This window comes from Sander lucioperca, chromosome 8 (assembly GCF_008315115.2).
Source record: "Sander lucioperca isolate FBNREF2018 chromosome 8, SLUC_FBN_1.2, whole genome shotgun sequence".
Classification (NCBI taxonomy): domain Eukaryota; kingdom Metazoa; phylum Chordata; class Actinopteri; order Perciformes; family Percidae; genus Sander; species Sander lucioperca.
Genome location: NC_050180.1, coordinates 11,929,744 through 11,953,359, shown reverse-complemented (window position 1 = coordinate 11,953,359; position 23,616 = coordinate 11,929,744). Strand labels below are relative to the sequence as shown.

General features: G+C 40.8%; 1 protein-coding gene across 2 annotated transcripts in view; it reads left to right on the top strand.

Moving 5' to 3' along the window:
- thsd7ba (thrombospondin, type I, domain containing 7Ba) overlaps positions 1 to 23,616 on the top strand; it is a 137,960-nt gene that overhangs the window by 3,062 nt on the left and 111,282 nt on the right. For both annotated transcript variants that reach the window (XM_031281754.2, XM_031281753.2), the window contains exon 2: positions 2,026 to 2,202. In XM_031281754.2, the coding sequence (XP_031137614.1) occupies positions 2,043 to 2,202 (160 nt within the window). In that variant the 5' untranslated portion in view covers positions 2,026 to 2,042. The remainder of the gene's footprint in view (positions 1 to 2,025; positions 2,203 to 23,616) is intronic.

The following is a 23,616-nucleotide window of genomic DNA, read 5'->3' as shown; positions in this document are numbered from 1 at the left end:
TTTAAGAAAAGCAACCAGTCATCTGATTTTGCAAACCATATCTAACTCTATGGTAATCTCAAATGTCTGTCTTTGAAAAACAATACTGGGATGCCTTGGGGTCATGCTTGTTTTCATTGCATGTTTTTGTTCAAGACCATGTTTTCCAATCAGTTGTGACACGTTCTGTCAGGTTACGGAGAGCGCTGGTTGTCCCATGAATAGTCAAATTAGACTGGCTAGAGGGAGGATGTAATCGGGGTGCAGTCAGGTATGGCTTCCAGAGCAGCGCAACCCAAGAGGTTGGCTAGTAATCAGCAACCAGAGGTGTCTAATTGGCATATGGCTCTTTAAGTGCCAGACTACTCTGCTCATTCATCCAAATAGAATACATTCTCTGGCCATCACAAAATGTAAGACAAAAGCAGCTTTAATTAAACAAAACAAGAAAAGTGCATTCATTATATTCAGAGTGGATGAGTTATTTAAATAAGAGAGAACAATTAACCCCATCACTATTCTTTGGGTTGACAGAATTCAAATGGCATGCCACATATGTGTCTGTGAAGTGTTTGTGAAACCCATGCTGCAGTATTGAGGACAGATGCGAACACAAACTGTTTGTCGAAATGCCAAACCCTGAATTTGAGTTTAAAAGCCCCTCTGACACAAAGAGACCAAAGCACTTTTGACTATAGAATAACACATCAAACCCAGAGGAAAATTGGACAGTCCATCAAAAAGTGGGCATCTGGCAGCCCACTTCTGGGCACCAAGCCATCTCCACCCTGCACATCTTTCTCATTAAACATATTTTGCCCCCACCAAAAAACAGCTAAAGCAGAAAAGTCAAAATCTAATTTCCTTGAATGAAATCGAGCAAAAAATCATCAAGCACCCAGCGCTTTCAGAGCTTCACCATGTATGAATAATCTCAAATCTTAAATGCCTGCTGCCTCTCAGTAGTTAATCTACCATCAAATACTCTATGATACTTAGTTATCAAGGCAAAATGTGAACCCAGTGTGTTGTGGTGATCCGCAACATTAAAATAAAAATGAATTAAAGAACTAATTTTCATTTTGTCATGATGTACTTTTTTATTAAGGTCAGTAGGTAAATGTACCAAAACAAACTAAATAAATTAACCACCTGACATTTGTCGGTAAGTCAATTTACATAAACTTCTTAACTTTTTCTACTACTTTTCTCGTATATGCAACAACTCTGGGTTGCACAATTTATGCAATTGTATTCAATTGTATGCCTAATTATGTGTTAAGTTTTTGTATTAAAAGTTTTGCTGTGGATCACAAATTGTATTTTATGTTGAGTTTGTGATTGCAAGAATTGGCAGGGAGTACTCCCTGGGATGATAAGCTAATAATAACAAATCTCACAATACCCAAGTGCTTTTTGGAAAATGAATCACCTCAGTCATTAACAACATAACATCAGTCTCTCAAAGCATCAGGTGTTACAGCTTTGATTCCACATTCATTATTTTTGCTGTTGGTGCAACACAATTAGATGCCTAGTGAATCCAGGACTAATCCCTAACACTCCTAGGACATGAACCACAGCAGCAGGAGATAGGAATAAATGAGCTGCAATAAAAAGGTACTAATACCCGTATTACTCCAAGCTTAAATTCTCCCCTTCCTTCAATACATGTGTCCACTTCTTCCTTGGGAGACTGAGATGCTCAAGCCTATCTGACTAATTATTTTTGGTCTATGTGGGAGGAGAAGCAGGCATGATATCAGGCTCGTATGCTGAATTTAGAAGAAGAAGAAGAAAGAAACACTATGATTCATGTGCGAGAGAGTGTTATGTACTTTGGAAGGTGACACTGAAAGTCATGTATCTGGGCTGGAGGTTTCAGTGGGACATTTTCTACACAGCAGCTTCAGAGTTTCTGACACCACCTCCACTTTCCCCACGTTTAAAGAGCTTACACACGGTCTCTTCTTCTGGTTTCTCTGGCCCACGTCTCTCTCCATTTTTATGAGCAACTTACTGATGTATTTCATGTTCTTCCCACAGGAGTAAGAGAGGAAGCAATGGGCTGGACTATGACTCTAAAAGATGACTTTGGGGTCATTGCCTGGACACGGCGAGCTGGGAACAACCTCTGCCTCTTCCTCCTCTTGTCCCTCTTTTCTGTTTCAGTCCAGTCAGACATTGTGTTTCCTAAGGACCATCATTTCTCATGGAAAGCAGGTAAAATGTTTAATTCTTTGCTATAAATGTGTTAATCAATGCATCTTCTTTGACTTTTCAGATATTATCATCCAGGTCTTTTATCTCTGGAGCAAAAACACTAGATGTGGTCAATTATAATTCCACACATTGAGATATTCAAACTAGCTGCTCATCATTTGCCAAGGTTGCTTCAATGGCATTCTTTGAAATATATTATTTTTTCTTACCATTGAAGTTTAAAGATGTATCTCTCTGAACCTGTTAAGGTTTATAAAGTACAGCTGGATAAGCTGCGTGTGTGAGCACACAGAGACACACACACACACACACACACACACACACGCACGCACACGCACGCACGCACACATGCACACACGCACGCACACGCACACACACACACACACACACACACACACACACACACACACTCTTCAGTATACATACTATATTTAAACACACCATAGTCAGACAGTCATTACTACTTCTCATTAAAGGAGAAAATAGTACAACTACATTTGTTTTCAGTGCAACCAGTTCTGGGGGAAAGTATTCCTCCTCTTTCTGTCACACATTGTTGCACACATTGTGATATTGGACATCACCAATTTTAAGGGCCCTTACACCTGGGCAGTTAGCATAATAATACCTTCTTTCTGACAGACTATCTATCCCCATCACCGTGGTGACAAGCGGGGGTTGGATTGTTACCATAATGATGTGTATGCTGTGGTAACGTGACACGGTTAATGAGACATTGGTGCACAGTAAAACATCATGTCCTAGTATGTGCTGCTGGTTTCAATGAAAGCATGCTGCATACAGTTCATGTATTTCTGTCTAAATATATTGATTTAAAGTGTTTTTTATGTTACAAATGCATTTGGTGTGCATTATTGCAATATTTTATATACAAACATTTATCATATTTGTGGGAGAATCACATCTGGATAACTGTATTGAAAGCTGATATCATACGTCACTCCCTTTTATAAAGAGAATTTGAGGGAATCTCACGATTCATTCTTCACTCGCTGAGCAAATTCAATTGTAAATGCATTTTCAAAGCAGCTTGAGGAGGAAAACCTGGCCTTCCCACACAACCGCCCCACTTGCTGTGCGATTAGCACTTTCATTTCTCACTCTGTGGTTGGGTAATGACAATGCCCAAGTGATAAAGAGATTGATTAATTTCCCATGAAAGAGCGGATGTTCAAAAGGGATGGAACCGGGACACAGAGAGTGAGGATTTGACATCCTTGCAGGGCTAAGATGGCTTATGAGTTGTTGCTTAACTGGAAATGAGAACCACTGTCGACACAAAAAAAGAAAATCTCAAACTTAACATGCCTCGCCTCTGAATATACCCACCTCCTGATGACTATTTGACTGAGGGACTGTAACAATCGGTAGCACAGTGCTTTGAAGTGCAATCTTACAACAGAAACTTCAGTTGAAGAACAGTCGGTTGTACAATAAAACGTGTTGTGTTACAGAACAAGGACGTATTTGATATAGTTTGGTTTAAATGAGCAAACATTCCTCGGGGCCACACGTGTCTCACATTCACTGTCTCTGCAGCAGCTCCAGATTCTGTCTGAGTATTACGTTCATGTTGGCAAATATTGATTTAACTTCTCCATCTCCACCATGGACATAATATATTTGAATACTTAATTTGGCTAACAAGCTCCCTTTTAATTTTGGACTTGCCAACGTAGGAAAGATGTGCTCTAAATTATGCACAGCCGCCCTATTGTGTGTTTGGTGTGTCTATCTAGGCCAGCAGCATTGTGGGGTAATCTTTTGTGTGAGCCAGTTCCCAGAGCTGTGGCTAAGCTGGGAGTCTCTGGCTCAAACAGAGAGCTGGAGACATTTAAGCTTGACCTTCATCAGTGTCTTGGAGAGCAGAATGGAGCACTGAAACACTGCGGCTAATGGGACTATTATTTAACTGTTTAAAGTGACTGTTCAAAGACAAACCCCTATGAACAGCCATCGTTGCCCTTTTTAACAGCAAGGTATACATTTACCAGTAACAAACAGCACACTGAAAAGCATTGTGCCAGAATAGACTAGAGTTAAAAACCACATATAAGCATGTAAGGCTTTTTGCTCAACTACACAAGGTAGCAATCCCTTTTTTTTTTTACATTTCTGTGTGTGAGAAAAATGCTAAGGATGTAACACACATGATAAGGACTGGATGTTCCCACTTCAAATACCTTCACAACACATCAGTGCTGTCAACTGGTACAGCGCAGCGTGATTTGCATTGCTCTGTTTTATTTCATTACATCTTTGCGAGTTGTTGCGCTGTGTAGATTGCATAAAACTAGTTTATGTGTTGGAGAAATTGATTGTAGAATATAATGACAAACAAGTGAAAGTTTGCATACTGTAGCTTTTGCCTTTTAAGTTTTTTTATTTTTTTTATTCAAGGGATCATATGCCGTCAATGTTAGCTTAAGAATACAGATATCCTCCTAAACAGGGCATTCAAATTGTATTTATTTTGACTTCCATATGCATTCGCATTTAAACGCGACAGCAAGACACGGCGCTCATCCAGTGTCAGCTTTAATCTACTGAAGAAGTAAGACCCTGTCTCTTAGGTTGTCATTTGTCATCTGTGAAATGAGTGTAATTTTTCTGTAGAAGGCCTTTTGAAATGCTGGGATTCACCTATCAGAGTTATTTCTGTTTTTTTTTAACAAAAATGAAAAGAGCTGCTTTATTCTTAGATAAATCCCAGATGGGGCTGTATTGTGCATCAAAGCTTCTTGCTCTGAAAGGAACAACACCTTTTATTAAGTTTTTATTATCCTTCTTTGACTAGGGAATCCAACTAGTTCAGGATAGTAAGGTATGTTTATCTCTGAGGAGAAACATTTGATATTCCAACATAATTTGAACAATACATTTGAGACTGTGTATAGTATTAACCCTTGTTTGGACAACACAAGGGTTAACTATACATTTATTTGACGTTTTGTATTGGCCTGGCATTGAGCTTCGGGGCCCCCCCATCGCCGGTTCATGTGAAATGACATCACGTAGTACGCGAGGGTATCGGGGGAGCCCGAAGCTCAACGCCAGGCCAATACAAGGTCGTCAAATAAACTGGACGGGTCCCGGTGACCCAAAGGACAACACAAGGGTTAAGACTGCAGTGAGCACTTTAATTCAAATAATGCATTTTTATTTGTGTGGCAACTAGTATTTCCTCATTTACTTACTTGTTTCATTCATATTTATTCCATTTATGGCTAAAAAATGTAATGATACAAGTTGTTGTTGTTGACGTGATAAATCCTGCCAGGGTCCTCTGGAGGATTGAATTATTAAACCATATTCTGTTCATCTAAGTTATGTGGGAACTTTCAGCTATAAGAATCAGCTGAGGGGAAATGATTTTTATAAGATTAAGAAATCAATAAAGGTTTCCCTTAATGAGAGGGATCTCCCTCAGTTTCTGCTGGATTATTTAAAGAGATTCCAGGGCTGAAGCTCCAGGACCCCGGGCCTTGTGACTGTAAGACAATATGAACCCATATCTGGAGTGATACAGTCAGGCAACATTTACATTTCATTTCAGGGTCTGAGTGTACTTATTTGCAATTTCACCACACTGTTGCACCATCAAAGCTGAATTCAAACATCACTGCTGCAGTCAGCTTCTGTTGTTTCTGAAAAATAAGCTCAAAAGAGGCAGTATGTGGATCCAGTCTACAAGGATTTTACATTTAACAAAATTGCACTGAATATTTTACAGAGGGCATTATTTGCTTTAACAGTGACAAAGAAAAAAAATTACATTGCAGTAGGCAAATGCATTTTTAGCCAGTTTAGCTATTACTGGATAATCTGTTAGAATAGATAGAATTGATTTAACTTGATTATGAAAGGAGTCAAACCTTGTCCTAACGGACAATCCCTAGATCCAACATGTTACTTTCTCTTGGGAGCATGAATACACACAGCAATTGTTATGTACGGCACAGGCCAGGAGATGTGTTCATTTGAAATTTGAATGTGAAGAATACACACAAATAATAAATGATAAACTTAGGTCTCATGTGACCAGTGCTATAGGTGCAAACACCATTCGCAGCTGTAAATGACAAATGACATGTTGAATAGAGAACAGGTTATTGTAGGAAATCTGAGAATGTGTCTACATGCACTGCCATAATCTCATTAGTTACGTGGAGTTGAATTGTAATTGAGTCTGGCATATCCAAACCAAATACACGGACACAGTTTTTCCTTACTGTGTGCACTAGTCTGAATGTTACAAAGGACCTCTGAACTGTGAACACCCACTTATTCAGATGTATCAATTTACATTTCTGTTTTGTCTAATATTGGATTGAAAAGATCTTAATACAGCTATGACTCATGTTCTTTCGTGTCATTTGACTGCACTACTGCCCTAACGATACTTTTCCTGTATTGATCTTTGTCATGGAAATGTGCCATTAAGGTCATGTGCACAGTATAAGTAGTCTTAATTTACAAATGCATCTTTCTATTTCTATTTGTCATTTTCCTCCAAACCTCGTCTTAAAAATGCCCTTCTCACATTTAAATGTGGATAGGGAAAGTAAACGATAACAATAATGTACTCCTGAACAGAAATGGGAGTAGAATTGGGAAGAAACAAACTTTCTGTTGCTCAAAGCCTTTTTTATCCCTCATGTTGAATGATTTATATAGCCCATCACACAATGAAGTTGTTGTCATTGACCTATTAAGTATTTGCTGTTGACACCTGAGTGTAATCCAACGAAATTCAAAGAAGGGCTGTGATCATGCAGAGGCACACACACAAACATATTTACAACATTTCTGTTGTTGAAATTTATTGAAATTGTTAAGAGGATAACCCCTTGAGATGAAGCATCTTGTTTTCGAGGGGGTCCTCCATCTTCCAGTTTCAGTAGAAGACGAAGAACTATTTTGTAAATGTGATTAAGTCGAGCAACTATTACCAGTAGATTAATAAGAAAACTATTTATGTAAGAAAAATTACAAAGTATTACAAAATAACATTTTGACAGTAGTAAGAAACAATTTGAAATCTTGCGCCATCTGCAGCCCTAAGCACAACATAAGCAAGGCTAATAATGAGTAGACAACGTCATCAGGCCCTTAACATCTCTCCAATCCCAGAGAAGGGACGTCCCATCTGGCTATAAAAGATGCTTATACCTGAGAAGCACTCTGAGTTTGCTTGTTTAACAGGCCGACAGTTCTCCATCAAAGTGAAGGCCATTTCCAAACCACGGTAAAACAATTTAAGCTGGTTCAATCAAAAACACAAGTTTTCCTGCTGCCCTTAAAACATTGAGATAACAAGTTCAATAAATGTTGAGGTTTTAAGTTGAATCAACAGCTGTTCTGTCACAGTGAAAAATATTGCAGTCAGATATGTTTTAAATGTTCTCAGTCTGAAGATTCAGTTCTTCATCTGACACAAAGAATTTACAGCTGCCTTTGCTGCTGATGGTGACGCTATGTACCAGAGTATAGTACAAAGACAACGTGCACTGTGGTAGGGACTGAATTCGATACTAACGTTCATTGTTTTCATTATTATGAAAAAAAAAACAGCAATCATTTACTTTATCTTGGCATATAGCATATTTCTTCAAATTACAAAACGGAGGGGTCTTAAGAGTTTTAATTTTTAAACAATGCTGTGCAGACCATGCTCCTTGACTTACTTTAGTGAGTTGAGTGAACCCTAGCTCTATTTATTTCAAGTTAATTCAACTTGAAATGTCTAGTTTTATTTGCAGTCCACTTTATAAATATGAGTCGTCCTGATTTAAAGTCTTTGACTTGAAATTATGAGTTAAATATAAGTAATGCTTATATTTATGTTAAGATAATGTTAAAAGATTAGCTGATTCTACTCAGTTGCTGTATTTTTTACCATGTAGCCAACACAGATCCCCCTCCTTCATCCAGCTGTTCCAGCTGACAACATCCCCATATAAAGCCATCTATCCAGACAACTTAGTCCAGGAAATGTGCATGTATCAACGATGCTGTTCTCTTTTCACTGACTGGACTAATCCACTCCATCCATGTTCATGCAGCATTTCTACGGCATTGCTAATCTGCTGTGATTCAGCTAATAATCACCTTGAACAAATCAGTTTCATCTGCAATGTCATCTACACATCCAACCTTTTTTTTCATAAGGTCCATTTGCCCCCACCTAGTTGCTTGTTGTCTTTTTGTTGCAGTTAGTAGTAATGCATTTGTGTGGATCTAAGATTCATGTTGCCAAGGATCTGTGGACTGCATACATAGTAATAAATTACAACAGAAATATATTTGAATATATTTATAAGTCGCTAAGGGGGTCTGAAATGTCGCTAAATCTAGCGAGAAAGTCATCAAGTTGGCAACACTGTCCACAACATTACTGCTGCAGCTTCCTGATTTCCCAAACTACGGAGCGAAATCACAGAACGTGCATGTGTTAATTGCGCGTTAAAAGTTAGTGGCGTTAAAAGGAATTTGCGTTATCTCTTTATTAACGCATTCATTTTGACAGCCCTTGTTTTTATAGAATGATTTCAGACACTGATGGACAGTTACACAATATGTTGGAGATGGTATGTTTGTTAACTTTTTGGAAGATACATTCTCAGCACTCACTTTTTGACTTTAATGTAATCACAACGATGGCTGCCTCCTGGGGGCTCTGCAGTTGTCAGCAGTTTGACAACAGCTGTGTATCAAAGTGGGATTTATTTGGCTGCATACTGTATAGAGAGCTTTTAAGGTAAATAAGCAATGATTCACACTGGGCAGAAAACTGCTGCTGCACTTCCCTCTATGCTCCAAAACTTCTGCAACACGCCGATCAGTAATGTCACAGCATCGTCTGACAGGCATTTGACGCACAACACACTAACAAAATATAAATGACAATAACAATAATAATAATATCAGCTACAGTTTCAAGTCGTAAGTTCCATTATCTGAGTGTTTGCATGGATATAGCAGATAAGTCACAGCATGTTTTTTTGACTGCAACCACATGTCACACAATTCCCTCTCATTAAGTCAGTCTTTCTCTAACTTAACAAGGGGTTAGAATAGTATTGTTGTAAAGGCACTGGTCTGACATCTCACACACATCTGAAAAAATTAAAAACTGTACAAATTATGTGAACATTTTTAGTGATAAGTGATATAAACATGCAAAAATACCATCCAAACAATTTTGCAGCAGATAAGGACAGCAGCTACTTTTACTTCCTTTTAAATATGATAAGTCCAGATATGTTTAGACTATCTTGCCACAAAGACTGGGAGGAAACATTTAACATTTAACTTCTGTCAATAAAAGAGAAGAAATTTAAAAAGAGTCACCTGCGGTTTCTTTAAAATGATGTCCAAAATGAACACCTTCAGTCTGAACACAGGACCTCTGGGAAGGTTTCACAGAACACTTTCATCCAGCTGAGCTTCTATTTCCCTGCACACAACCGTTTGAGATGACACACACTTGATTTAACTGTCCCCCCTGTAAAGCTTTCAAGATTTTTCTCTTGTTCTATTCATATAGTATCAATTATGCAGTTGGGCATTACAATTCAGTAAATTCCTGCAAATGTGCTCAAATGCTGTCTCATTAAAATTTGAAATAAAAAATGTGGTTTGCAATCTGCCTCCACGCATATCTCCCTTGGGTAGGCTGAATCTAGTACACCAAGTAAGCCGGATTAGGATCAAGGTGAATACAATTCAAAGTTGACTATTGATCTGATCCTGAAAGATGTTGCTCCAATTAGATATTCCATATCTCAAGCTTTTTTTTAAATCCAAACACATCCAATCTGCTTTTTTTAAAAAAATGTTTACAAATAGTGCCTTGGGCTTACCATTGACAGAACACACAAACAATAAAGTGAACAACAAATGCTCTGCTTTTGTTTAATTAAAATTTGATCAGCATTGAAAGCGCCATATTTATAAAAGGAGTATTCCAGCTATCAAAGAGACCTTGACAAAATTTGACGTGTCTCTTCAAAAGGCCTTTTCGTTGATTATTCAATTGAGATCGCACTCATGTCACTCCTTCTGACTGGCAGGGAGCTAATTGAGGCTCTCATAAAAAGCTGGTGGTATGTCTCATGAGAGCCACAAGGCAGGAGATTCCTAGCAGTCAGACCCTTAATCCCATGACAATATCCTCGCAGAAGAGCTTGTTTAGAGCGGCTCTCAGAAGTCTCTTTCAAGCAGCGCAGGGTTCTCACATCACCCTTATACAAAACGTTCCAATTCTGGCATCAAGGAGGAGTAGGGAAAGCAGACGGCTATGACTACAGTAGTTTGGAACTGAGGACAGAAGTAATTATAAATAGTCCTTGATACTAAGAATATCCAGCCTGAAGTGCCATTGCGTAAATTATGGCAATCAAAGATAGGTCATCTCATTACTGAATGACTCCTGCAGGTTAAATTAATACTTATATTGAAATACATAAAAGGCATCTCTTGAGCTTCTACATTTTTGTTTAATAAAGCCCAATGTGTGCAGAATAGCAGCCTCAATACATCACTCTCAAATAATTTGTTTGGAAACTCTTTCTGCATTTTTACATGAAGAAACAAATACACAGACACGTTCAGATGCTGTACAGTGGTGTCTAGCTTTGTGTGCAGCATTCAAAATATTCAGTCTCTGTAGTATAGCTGACTGCACAAGGACAGTAATTCTTGCAGATAGTTGAAGTAAAATCTCAATCAAACTAGATATTTCGAAGGATTTTAGGAATACCACCGAAGCAAAAAAAAAAGTCACAATGCTGAAATGTGATTAGTCAACAGCTTCAGCTCCTTTAATGCAAATGAGATAAACCTGCTGACAAGGGCTTCTCCTGTTCCGTTGCTGCAAACTGGCCCAAGTACAAACATTTCCGTAAATCAGCAGCACGGAGAGTCAGGCAGGAGCATGTCCTGTTCTTTGATGCCTTGTTAGAAGTTGGGAGTATTGAGGCCGATGTGAATGACCTTGTACTTTGTGGGTTATGCATCTCTGTGTGAAGGTCAGGCACATAAAGAGGCCGTAAAAGTTATCCGTCATTGCATGGAATGAGAATGGACAGTATCTCACAGCCTCTGCTGCACACTACAAAATAAAATAAGCTTCAGTGTCACACGGCATTATTACTCAATCATTCTGGCCCTCATTTTTTTGTCAGGGTTGTTAATATGCTCCATAAATGCTCTCTAGTGAGGAACTTTATTGTAATTCCAGTTCATAAAAAAGGCTATTTGCTGCTTTAACAAAAACACGACATGCCTGTTGTAATTACAATAGTTTTAATGAGATAAACTTCTCTTTGCTTCACAAAAATAACTGTAAGCCTGAAGGTCTTAGCCAGACTGAGTCAGTGTGAGTCCAGGGAGAAGCTGCAGAATGTGCAGGGAGCACTCAATCAATGCTAAACATGATTCAAAAAAAAAAAGAAAAAAAAAAAACTCTTTTGTGTTCATCTTCTTCATGGAGCAGTTTCCTTGACAAGCTGTTCGCCCTGCTGGAGTGCTCTTTGTCAGCACAACTGCTTACACCCCCTACTGCAGACAGAGCTGGAAGTAAATAGGTTACTAATAAGATTTCTCATTTTTTCTTGCAGATTTCACTATATTTATGTAACTACAGTATGTCCTCCTTTGATAATTAATGGCATGCTATTTGTTTCCTGGGGTGGAGGTTTAACTCCTCAGAAAAATGGAGGATGGGGACTCCTTACTGATGCACTGGCTAAAATAAGAGAATAAAAGGAAGATGATAATGTTCTCTGTGTTTGAACAGCAGCTTCTGCAGAGACCTGTTAAAATAGTCTACTTTGTTTACTGTGCGTTTGACTCAGAGGGGAACACACTTGAGAGACAGTGAGGTGAAATCAAATGGATTTCATTCTTACCTGAGAAAAACTCCCACATGAGTCATTTTCTGATTGCAGAGCACTGTGTATCAAGAGTGCTTGTTTTATTATACTGTTTGATCAACTGCTGAAACAGACTATTCAGAGCAGAGGATGTAGGAGGGAAGAGTGGAAAAGAGAGAGAGAGGAGAGAGGATGTGTGCAAAGGAATGCAGTGGGGTTATCCTGCCAGTATTAATGCGGTAGCCATTGCAAAATATACGTTTTGAATTATGATCTTTGTCATTCATCTACCAGAAAATGTAGTATTAAAAACATGCAAATATGGGATCTGGGCTCTGTTCCAAGAAGCAGGTGTATGGAGCTATCTGAATGACTTTACTGAGTAGCCCTGTGTCAATACAGTCTCCGTTTTTTCTCCAAATTCCGTTTTTATACTACTAATTTTCAACAGCAAGTTACTAGAGCACAATTGCACATTGTCATGGTTGGGGAAAGGTCTCTTAGTATACCCACCATCCACCCTGAATACTTCCCTATGACTTATGTGTGGTACAACAAGCTTCATCACTTGAGAAAACATTGCCTGTGAAAATAATCCAGGCAGCAATTACATTTTTTACCATGACATAATTGGGAAAACAAGTTGATATTTTATAAACATAATTTCTAGGAGACAGGGTTGGCAATGTTTTTTGGTAACTTAAAGGCCCGGTACACCCACACAAGTGTTTTCACTTAAGGCGGATTTATAGCAGTACGTAGGCTCTATACACAGAGCCTACGCTGTAGCCAACATAAGTGGCCTACGCCGTTGTGAGTTTTATTTAATTTTTTTTCTATTTAACCTTTATTTTACATGGGAAACATCACATTGAGATTAAAATCTCTTTTACAAGTGAGCCCTGGCCAAGAAGGCAGCACATAAAAATACACTTTAATATACAACAAATAACAGACAGACAGGGATGGACAGCAATAATAAATAAGAAATAAAAACAGAAAATCACAAAGTTTTAGTTTGTGGAATATCATACAGTATGTATCTACTTGATCTTAGATTATATTCAGATCTACTAGATGTTAAGAGTGTAGTTAAATATGAAGGAGTGTGTCCAGTTATTGATTAGTACACAAAGGTCAACCAATGTTTGAGCCTTCTTGTGTTGAGTGAGGGCCAACCTACCATTTCATAAAATACACAGTGATGGGTAGAGTACTTAGCATGGGTTATAAATCTCAGTGCTGAATGATACACAGAATCCAAAGATTTCAACAGAGACGTTGTGGAGTGTCTGTAAAACACATCTCCATAGTCTAAAATTGGCAAGAAGGTAGATTCAACCAACTTTTTCTTGACTTTCTGTGTGAAGCAGGAACTATTTCTGAAGTAAAAGCCCAACTTTAATTTCGTTGCTGTGTCTGCGTCGTTCTAGCGTAGCTTTTGGTGTGTGTGGGGAGAGTGTGGTAGAGTGAGTGAAAGAGTTACGTGGATTAGTTTTGGAGCGAGTGCCGACTCCGGCGTTGGAGACAGAGAAACAAAGTGTGTCCTCTGTGTTTTCTGACAGTGGTTGGAAAGCTGTAACAGGAAGGGTTAACCCTCTCCTCCGCCGCAACGTGAAGTTACATTTGCGGGAAAGTGCATGTCAGGCTACGACGTAGGATCTGTATCTGCACGTACCTACGTACCTACTAACGGCGTAGATTCAACGCAGAACCTGTAATCAGTTAGGGCAGATTAAACCACTGCTCAGGTTGAAAGTACACTGGAATTACACTATGGATTTTAACACTGTACTCTCATTTACTTCTGTCACTGTCCTTTCAGCAGCCCCCTTTGTCTGCTGCTTTTTTTGTTTCACCATGCAGATACATAACCAAGAATATAAACAATCAATATTTCCTAAATAAGATATCCTGAATGAGAGGTCAATCCATCAGACTGACTGAACATTCGAGAGCCTTGTGATAACGGTGCTAAAGCACAGTTGGATTGTGCAAAGCAAAGAGATCAGGACCAAAAATTAATATGTCTTGCCCTGTTCCTCATACAAATCAATAGGGAAAGAAATCCAGTGTGTGCATAAATAATTTGCCTCTCCCTACCATTAGTAAAAAAGCTACAGCTAAGAGGCAGGCGGATGTCAAGCAGTCTTTACACACAGTCCTGAGAAGAGGTCTAATCAGTCAAAAATAATTAAATAATAGGTATTTTAATAAACCTGACTCTTAGAAGAGGGCCATATACAAATGTAACTTTAATAACTTTAACTTTTTTTTTTATAAACTTAGCACAAAAAGTAAGGAAATTTGTGTTTGGTAAATTATTTCTCTGTGGTAACAATGCTTTTTGGCAATAAATCTTATATTGTTGGAAAACCTGTTTAGTTCCCTTTCAAATGTTGCCCCATTTGTAAGGAACATGCATTTGTGGGATGAGCAGCAGTGCTAAGTATGTGGGTTGCGCCCATGAAAAATTTGCCAAATCTTCTCTGCCAATGCCAAACAGCTTATTCTGCCATTGACTCATTTGGTGTTTGGTGGATTGGATGATTGGAGTTTGAAGAAACAAGACATATTGGCAATTTAACAATGTATTCATTTCACAAACAGGAGCCTCAGTACCGTGTGGAAGAACCATACACAGCCACAACAGCCTGGCACCTCCTCCTCATGCTGGTCACCAGCCTGGTCACACACTGCTGTGGGATGGCATCCCATTCTTCAACCAGCATTTGTCGCAAGTCAGCCAACGTGGTTGTGTTGGTCACTCTGGCACGAACAGCACGCCCAAGCTGATCCCACAAATGTTCAATGGGGTTGAGGTCAGGACTGCTGGCAGGCCATTCCATCCTCTCCACTCCCACATTCTGGAGGTAGTCTCTGATAAATCCCGCCCTGTGGGGGTGAGCGTTGTCATCTTGGAGGATAGAGTTCAGTGCCAGACTGTGGAGATATGGGATTGCCACTGGTTGCAGAATCTCATCTTTATATCTCTCTGCATTGAGATTGCCTCCAATGATGACAAGCCTCGTTTTTCCAGTGAGGAAGATGCCGCCCCACACCATCACACTGCCTCCACCAAAAGGTGTTACTCTATCAGTGCAGCAATCAGCATAGCGTTCTCCACGTCTTCTCCATACTTTGACCCTACGATCCAACTGCCGTAGGCAGAATCATCCAATCCACCAAACACCAAACGAGTCAATGGCAGAATAAGCTGTTTGGCATTGGCAGAGAAGATTTGGCAAATTTTTAATGGGCGCAACCCACATACTCAGCGCTGCTGCTCATCCCACAAATGCATGTTCCTTACAAATGGGGCACCATTTGAAAGGGAACTAAGCAGGCTCTCCAACGGTATAGATTTATTGTCAAAAAACATTGTTACCACAGAGAAATAATCTTCCAAACACAAATTTCCTTACTTTTTGTGCTAAGTTTATTTAGAACATACAGAACATACAAATACAATTGAACAAGACCAAAAACCCTCGAACCACCCCCCACCCTCTGCGGTCTCGAGGAAAACAAAAACAAACAAATAAACTAAACCTAAAACAGAAATCACACCTTGCTTAGTCACTCTCCTCTAATTCTTGTGATGCTGAGGTCATTAGGACTGATACTTTTGCTGCTGCGTTTTTCCATAGGTCTATAGTCGATGGTTTGGCTTTGTTAATCCTTGCTGTAGAGAGCTCAAGCATAACTATGTCTAGAAAATACGCCAGCCACTGTTTTATACAAAGCGAGTGGGGGGTGAGGGGGGAGCCAGCGCTGAGCTATCATTTTCTTGGTTGCAGTTGAGCCGGCTAGCCAAACTTTCCTCTGTCTCCCAAGCAGGTGTAATTTAGAGTCGTCATTAAGTAACAAAACAATTGGGTCAGTAGGAAGTCGACATCCTATCACATCAGATATTATTGATGTTGTTTTATTCCAGAACTCATGCACCTGTTCACACTCCCAGACCATATGCAGGAAAGTTCCAGTTTGTTCAGGTTGACAGAACATGCAATAGGGAGTGGGAATGACTTTAGAGAAGTATCTCTTCTGAGGAGTCCAATATGTCCTATGACATATGTTGAAGTGGATCTGCTGGTGATTTGGGTTCTTGGAGCAATGGAAAATGTTGTCCCAAACTGTCTCCCAATTAATTGCATTCCCCTTAGGGCTCAGCTCTCGCTCCTATTTCCTTGCTATTGGGAGTTCTCCTATAGATACTTGCAACAGTTAAGCATAGATCTTGGACGCTAATCCGCTTACAGGAAAATCAACAAACCATTTAATGACTGGGTGAGCCTCAAGACTGTTTCCCCATGGTACTCCATAACATTTTAGGGCTGATCTTAAGTGCAGATACAAGAAGAAAGATGTCCTGGGGACCTCAAAACTAGCTCTTAGGTCTTCAAAACTCAACATACCTTTCTCATTGAATAACTGGTTTACAGTATAAATGCCTCTGTAACTCCACTGCTTACAAGCAAAGGGTTTGTTACCAGACATTAAGTGTCCATCCATCCATCTTCGTCTGCTTATCCGGTATCGAGTCACGGTGGTAGCAGCTCCAGCAGGGGACCCCAAACTTCCCTTTCCCGAGCCACATTAACCAGCTCCGACTGGGGGATCCCGAAGCGTTCCCATGCCAGGTTGGAGATATAATCGCTCCACCTAGTCCTGGGCCCAGGGGGCATCCTTACCAGATGCCCGAACCACCTCAACTGGCTCCTTTCGACGCGAAGAAGCAGCGGCTCTACTCCTTACAGATGACTGAGCTTCTCACCCTATCTCTAAGGGAGACGCCAGCCACCCTCCTGAGGAAACCCATTTCGGCCGCTTGTACCCTGGATCTTGTTCTTTCGGTCATGACCCAGCCTTCATGACCATAGATGAGGGTAGGAACGAAAACTGACCGGTAGATTGAGAGCTTTGCCTTCTGGCTCAACTCTCTTTTCGTCACAATGGTACGATAAATTGAATGTAATACCGCACCCGCTGCGCCGATTCTCCAACCAATCTCCCGCTCCATTGACCCCGTCATACGCTTTCTCCAGATCCACAAAGCACATGTAGACCGGTTGGGCATACTCCCAGGCTCCCTCCAGGATCCTTGCGAGAGTAAAGATCTGGTCCGTTGTTCCACGACCAGGACGGAATCCGCATTGTTCCTCTTCAACCTGAGGTTTGACTATCGACCGAACCCTCCTTTCCAGCACCTTGGAGTAGACTTTACCGGGGAGGCTGAGAAGTGTGATACCCCTGTAATTGGCACACACCCTCTGGTCCCCCTTTTTGAAAAGGGGAATCACCACCCCGGTCTGCCACTCCTTAGGCACCATCCCCGACTTCCACGCAATGTTGAAGAGGCGTGTCAACCAAGACAACCCCTCCACACCCAGAGCTTTAAGCATTTCTGGACGGATCTCATCAATCCCTGGGGCTTTGCCACTGTGGAGTTGTTTAACTACCTCAGCAACTTCCACCCGGGAAATTGACGACAATCCCCCATCATCCTCCAGCTCTGCCTCTACCATAGTAATACTACCGTATTAGTCGGATTTAGGAGTTCCTCAAAGTGCTCCTTCCACCGTCCTATTACCTCCTCAGTTGAGGTCAACAGCGTCCCATCCTTACTGTACACAGCTTGGATGGTTCCCCGCTTCCCCCTCCTGAGGTGGCGAACGGTTTTCCAGAAGCACCTTGGTGCCGACCGAAAGTCCTTCTCCATGTCTTCTCCGAACTTCTCCCACACCCGCTGCTTTGCCTCTTTCATGGCAGAGGCTGCAGCCCTTCGGGCCCTTCGGTACCTTGCAACTGCCTCCGGAGTCCTCTGGGATAACATATCCCGGAAAGACTCCTTCTTCAGTCGGACGGCTTCCCTGACCACCGGTGTCCACCACGGTGTTCGTGGGTTACCGCCCCTTGAGGCACCTAAGACCCTAAGACCACAGCTCCCTGCCGCAGCTTCAGCAATGGAAACTTTGAACATTGTCCACTCGGGTTCAATGCCCCCAGCCTACACAGGGATGCACGAAAAGCTCCACCGGAGGTGTGAGTTGAAAGTCTGTCGGACAGGGGCCTCCTCCAGACGTTCCCAATTTACCCGCACTACCCGTTTGGGTTTACCAGGTTTGTCCAGAGTCTTCCCCCACCCTCTGACCCATTTACCACCAGATGGTGATCAGTTGACGGCTCTGCCCCTCTCTTCACCCGAGTGTCCAAAACATACGGCCTCAGATCAGATGAAACGATTATAAAATCGATCATTGACCTTTGGCCTAGGGTGCTCTGGTACCAAGTACACTTATGAGCATCCCTATGTTCGAACATGGTGTTCGTTATAGACAATCCATGACTAGCACAGAAGTCCAACAACAAACAACCACTCTGGTTTAGATCAGGGAGGCCGTTCCTCCCAATCACGCCTCTCCATGTGTCTCCATCATTGCCCACATGCGCGTTGAAGTCCCCCAGCAGAACTATGGAGTCCCCCACTGGAGCCCCATACAGGACTCCATTCAAGGTCTCCAAGATGGCCGAATACTCCGAGCTCTTGTTTGGTGCATACGCACAAACGACAGTCAGAGTTCCCCCCCCACAACCCGCAGGCGTAGGGAGGCGACCCTCTCGTCCACCGGGGTAAACTCCAACGTAGCAGCGCTCAGCCGGGGGCTTGTGATGAAATAGTAGTAAGTAACCGAGGCAATTATCCCAGATGTGAGTTAGAGAGAAGACACACTAGCCCGATAATCGGCCGTCGGACCGTCTGGCGAGGTCGGTGACTCGAGTCTGTTCGGTGTTCCCCGTGCTGTCGGCCGTCCGAGGAGCCGTTGGACTTCATTTGGGCCGACCCGACATGTTCAGTCGGGAGACAGGGCAGTCGGGAGTCACCCGGAAATGGGGAGCGGATGAGCCGCTCAAAATCTGACGAAAATCTTTTAAACTGACCTTTGTCAATCTGAAATGAAGACAGATTCAGAAACTGCACGGCCTATTTCTCACTTAAAATGTTTTCAGAAACACGTTTCGTGAACTATTTTAGTACAATATGAGATCGTATTCTGAACAAGCCGCCATGACAGTCTGGCTGTGAATTTCCGGAGAAAAAAGAACCATGCGACGCGTTCGTCCAATCAGCTGCTGGTTTTCATTTTCTGGGAAATAATCAGACGGTTAATGGAAACAATACAGAGCAGCGCCGCCTGCTGCTATGGAAACGTATTATGTTTCGCGCATGCGCAGCGCCTACGCTCAAGTCGGCGTCGCCTCAGTGTGTTCTGAGGCATTTTTTGGACCTCGGGACCCGACTGATCAGTCCGACTGCCTTTTCTGCCGACGGTCGGCCCGTCTGGTTGGTGTGTCAGGGCCCTTATACAGTAACTTATATATGGGGTTTGGGGTTTTATGCCACATCATTTAATTTGCATTAAGGGTTTGTTTGGGTGTAGCCATTGTCCAATTATATCTCTGCAGCATATCATTTTTATTCATTCAGTCTTTCCACACATTTCATTCGTCCCGCCCTGGGATGAGCCGCTGAATAATTCTTTGTTGTTGAGAGTAGAGGGAGAGCTGAATTGACCTATTGGCCTCAATGGGCACAACAAACACTTTAATGAATTCTGCTAATGCTTGTCTTTCATCCTCTTTTTTTGTTTAGCAAGGCTGCATAATTTTTTTGTGGGTGACTTCTTAATCACAGTGTGGACTTAACAATTTGCAATTTTCTGCTTTACTTATGAGATGAGAGAGGGGCATTTCCTAAATGGGCTAAATGAATAAATGCCAAAGCTAAACAAGACATCTCTGCTATTCCAATCTAAACATATCCAGATAATTTTCAGGCAAAATAAACTCTAGCATTCATACAGTAATTATTTAGTAAGGACAGGATAATTATGAGATAAATATTGGTACACATTGGCAGTTTAATCTCATATTAGCTTTGGCTGAACTACTGTATGCATGTGTTACACAGAACAAAGGCTGTGTAGTTTGTCCTCCATCTCTTACAGAAAAAAATGTTGTGTTAGAAAGGGACAATATGGTGAAGTGGAAGGATTACACTGAACAATAACTCATTCAGTCTGACCCTAAGAATTTGTGATAAAAAAATAACCAAACTATAATTATTTACTGGTTTCAACACAAACCTTCCTGCCAATCAGAAAAAAAGTATTCAGGCCATTCTAAAAGGGTACACTTGACTCTAATGGGAATGTCATTAGTTTAGCAGGCATTTGGTCATAAAGCGAAGTATTGGAATTTTGATCTGGTGCAAGATGAAAAGTCAGGGGATAATTCAAGTTATTACAATTCATCCTGAGGGGGACATACATGCCTGACATATTTCATGGCAAATCATCCAGTTGTTTTTGAGACATTTATGCCAACCATAAATGTCAACCTCATGGTTGTGCAAGAGGAAAGGTCAGGGTATCACCAAAGTCAGAAGAATTTATCTTCTGGGAAGCATTGATGTCTGTTCATAATCGTGGCAATCCATCCAGTACAGTGTTCTGAACCAAAGTGGTAGACTGACTAACCGACCGATGGACTGACAGACAGTAATTACCACCCATAGAGCCACGCTGCTACCATGGCTAAAACAAAGCCTTTCTAACAATACTGTAGCTGTTTTATTTACTATTAAAATAAGAGTATTTATATTAGAATACGAGTAATTCCAAAATATCTGTATCCAGAAATTGCAATTACGGTGAAATAATACCACGTTGCAGATCTTCAGAAGTCTCCTGATGTCTTCAGGGGAGTTAGCACAAATGGTTTTATAATTATTCATCTCAGCAAAGTTACTTTACCTCAGGACTACATCTCCCCAGCCTTCAAACCCTGGATCCTGTTGAGAAAGAATTATTGAATTTCACAAACCTGAAGTTGTAGTGTTGAACTTATATGGAAGTCAAGTGGGAGTGCAGTTCAGAGAGATTTAAATAAGGCACTCACAAAGTTGCATTTCAATAAGATGTAACTAGGGGAGAGAACACTATTGCAATAATAAACAGACAGCAATGGGAAAAGGGTGCTGGTAGGTTTTGCTGTAGGGGTGCTTGGGGGCCTTTCCTTGATCAGGGATCATACTCTTAGACTGGCTGATTTGACAGCATGAGGCCTCCTCAGCCAAAGAATGGCAGAAGCAACTTCATGACAAAGTCGGAATATCCAAAGAAGCTACTCATCACAAATGAAGTGAGGCCTGAAAAGCGTGTTAAAGCAGAAACTACAAAGTTGTCAAAGCTATAAATCAGCCTCATGCGTCAGCTGAGCTTGTCAACTGCCGTCACAAATAAGCCATCATAAAAGCCCCTACATATAGAATTTGAAATGTGTTAACTTCTGTGACTCCTTTAGTCCCTGAAGCAGTATTTTACAATAGGTGTTGAACAACAGCTCACCCCTTAATACTAATATATGGAGAAAAGGTGATGAAAAACTGCCACAACTGGCATAACATGCATAACGGGATGTATTATGAGAACAATAAGATATTCTGTGTATTCTGATATTCTGTCATTGCTTTTTCCGTGGACGAAGGATTTATTTACAGGATTACAGTATGTGTGCAATAGTGTTTTCCCAAAGGCTCTGCTTTTTGTTGATGTTAAATTACACCTTACAAATAATAATAACCAAAAACAGCCCTGACACATAAACAACCTATTTTGACACATTAACAGGCTCATATTCAATACAGTAGTTGGTCTGACTGAACTAGGTAAACTTGTTAAAAAAAATTTTTTTTATACACTATGAGATCTGGCTAATTTAACAACAGAAAGTCAGTTAAGCATTCTGTTATGTTCAGGATCAAAACATGTCTATAATTACATTTACATTTGGAAGATGCTCGTATCCAGAGCGGCATACAGCTCTGATCAGTATTCATGATTAAACCAGGACCACCGTACTGAGATATCTGGTGGCAATCAGATCATTGCTGACCTAGGTTAGCATGGGAGCTACAGGGATTGAAAGTTGAACTCATCATGGGAACAGAAATAGACTATAGCCTATACATAGTGGTTTGGTTTTTCAAGGTGCTTGTCCTCTCCCATAGCTACTAGAGGACAAATAGTACAAATAATAATGTACTTCAAATTTTCTGTGTGTTTCCCCATAATGCTAACATCTTGTGTTTATCAGAATATCTAAAAGGGGCCCCAGCCCACCATCCCCCTGAGACAGTCATTTTCATTAATCCCCAAGAAAAAATGAGCACACATTCTTCGCCTCATCGTCTGAAATTATGTTTGGGGTGTTCTGTAATTGTGATACAGGAAAAGATGCTTAACCATGAGTTTGCAAGAAACTCATAGCACATACATTAATTAATATAACCCGGAATGTCCAAAGAGCATCTATAGTTGAATACAAGAAAGACCCAGCAGCGCTTACACTCCTTTGTCTGCAGTAATTAATATAAGTTTGATACGCCATGCATCATTTTCCTACCCCAAACGCCCAGCACTTAATCATGAGGAAAGAAGCCAGGTGAACTTTTAATTAGGATTTGTGGAGTGATGTTTGATCTTTCATTACCTTTGCCGTGCTATGATGGCCTCTGCCTTTCTGTGCATATCAAACATTGGCTGGGAACATTGATGCTCCTAACAGGAAGACATTTTTTTAGGTTAATGACCATATAATTTTTTACCTGGTGGGTGCCACTAAGAGGCCAAAGTAATGACTGTATTATACATGTACTCATGAATTATTGTTATGCAGGTACAATATTTGCACAGACCGGCTGCTATGATGAAACAATATTAACCCCATGACCTTTCTTATGCACTGAGTTGAGTGCAGTCTTGTTAACTTTGATCCAGAAACAGTCTTTGCTATGTCTGCAGAAACTGATTAATCGCTGTGCTGTGGTTTTCAAGTACAACTTTTGGGTAATATTCTCGGTGTATTGGGGAGGAACTGAAAATACAGTGAAAACTCATGTTCTTTTTAGGGAAAGCCACTGGTAAACAGCAGCTGCTACCTCCAAATCAGAAAGGACATATTTAAGACTTTTCATTATCCAATTGTCTTTGAATCCGTGTAACTTATTATGACACAGTGGCTGCAGATTTCCAGCAGAGTACAGGTGGAATCTGTGGAAGGTAGAGCTCTCAAAAACATAATTGGCTCTACCACTCTCTGTTCAGCTGGGTTAGAAAATTGGTCAGGTTTTTTTTTTTTCTAATCTTTTACTCAGTAACTACCATAGAAATGCGTTTGATTAATGTCCCATGGAACTTAAAATGAGAGCAGAAATGTTATCCCCACTCTCTCTGTGATGTGTGTCTGTGTGATGTGTGTCTGTGATTCTTTTAAATGAGTGTTAACGTGTCAGGCTGTGACATGAATGGCATTTGTCTTCGTGATCCAAAGAGCTAGCAATGCTGACTCAAAGGTAATCCTAAAATGTGTTTTTCGGTCTTAAACAGTAACTCTAACCCTCTCAATTCTGCAACATGAATCATGTGGCTGGATCTGTGATTTGATTTATGTC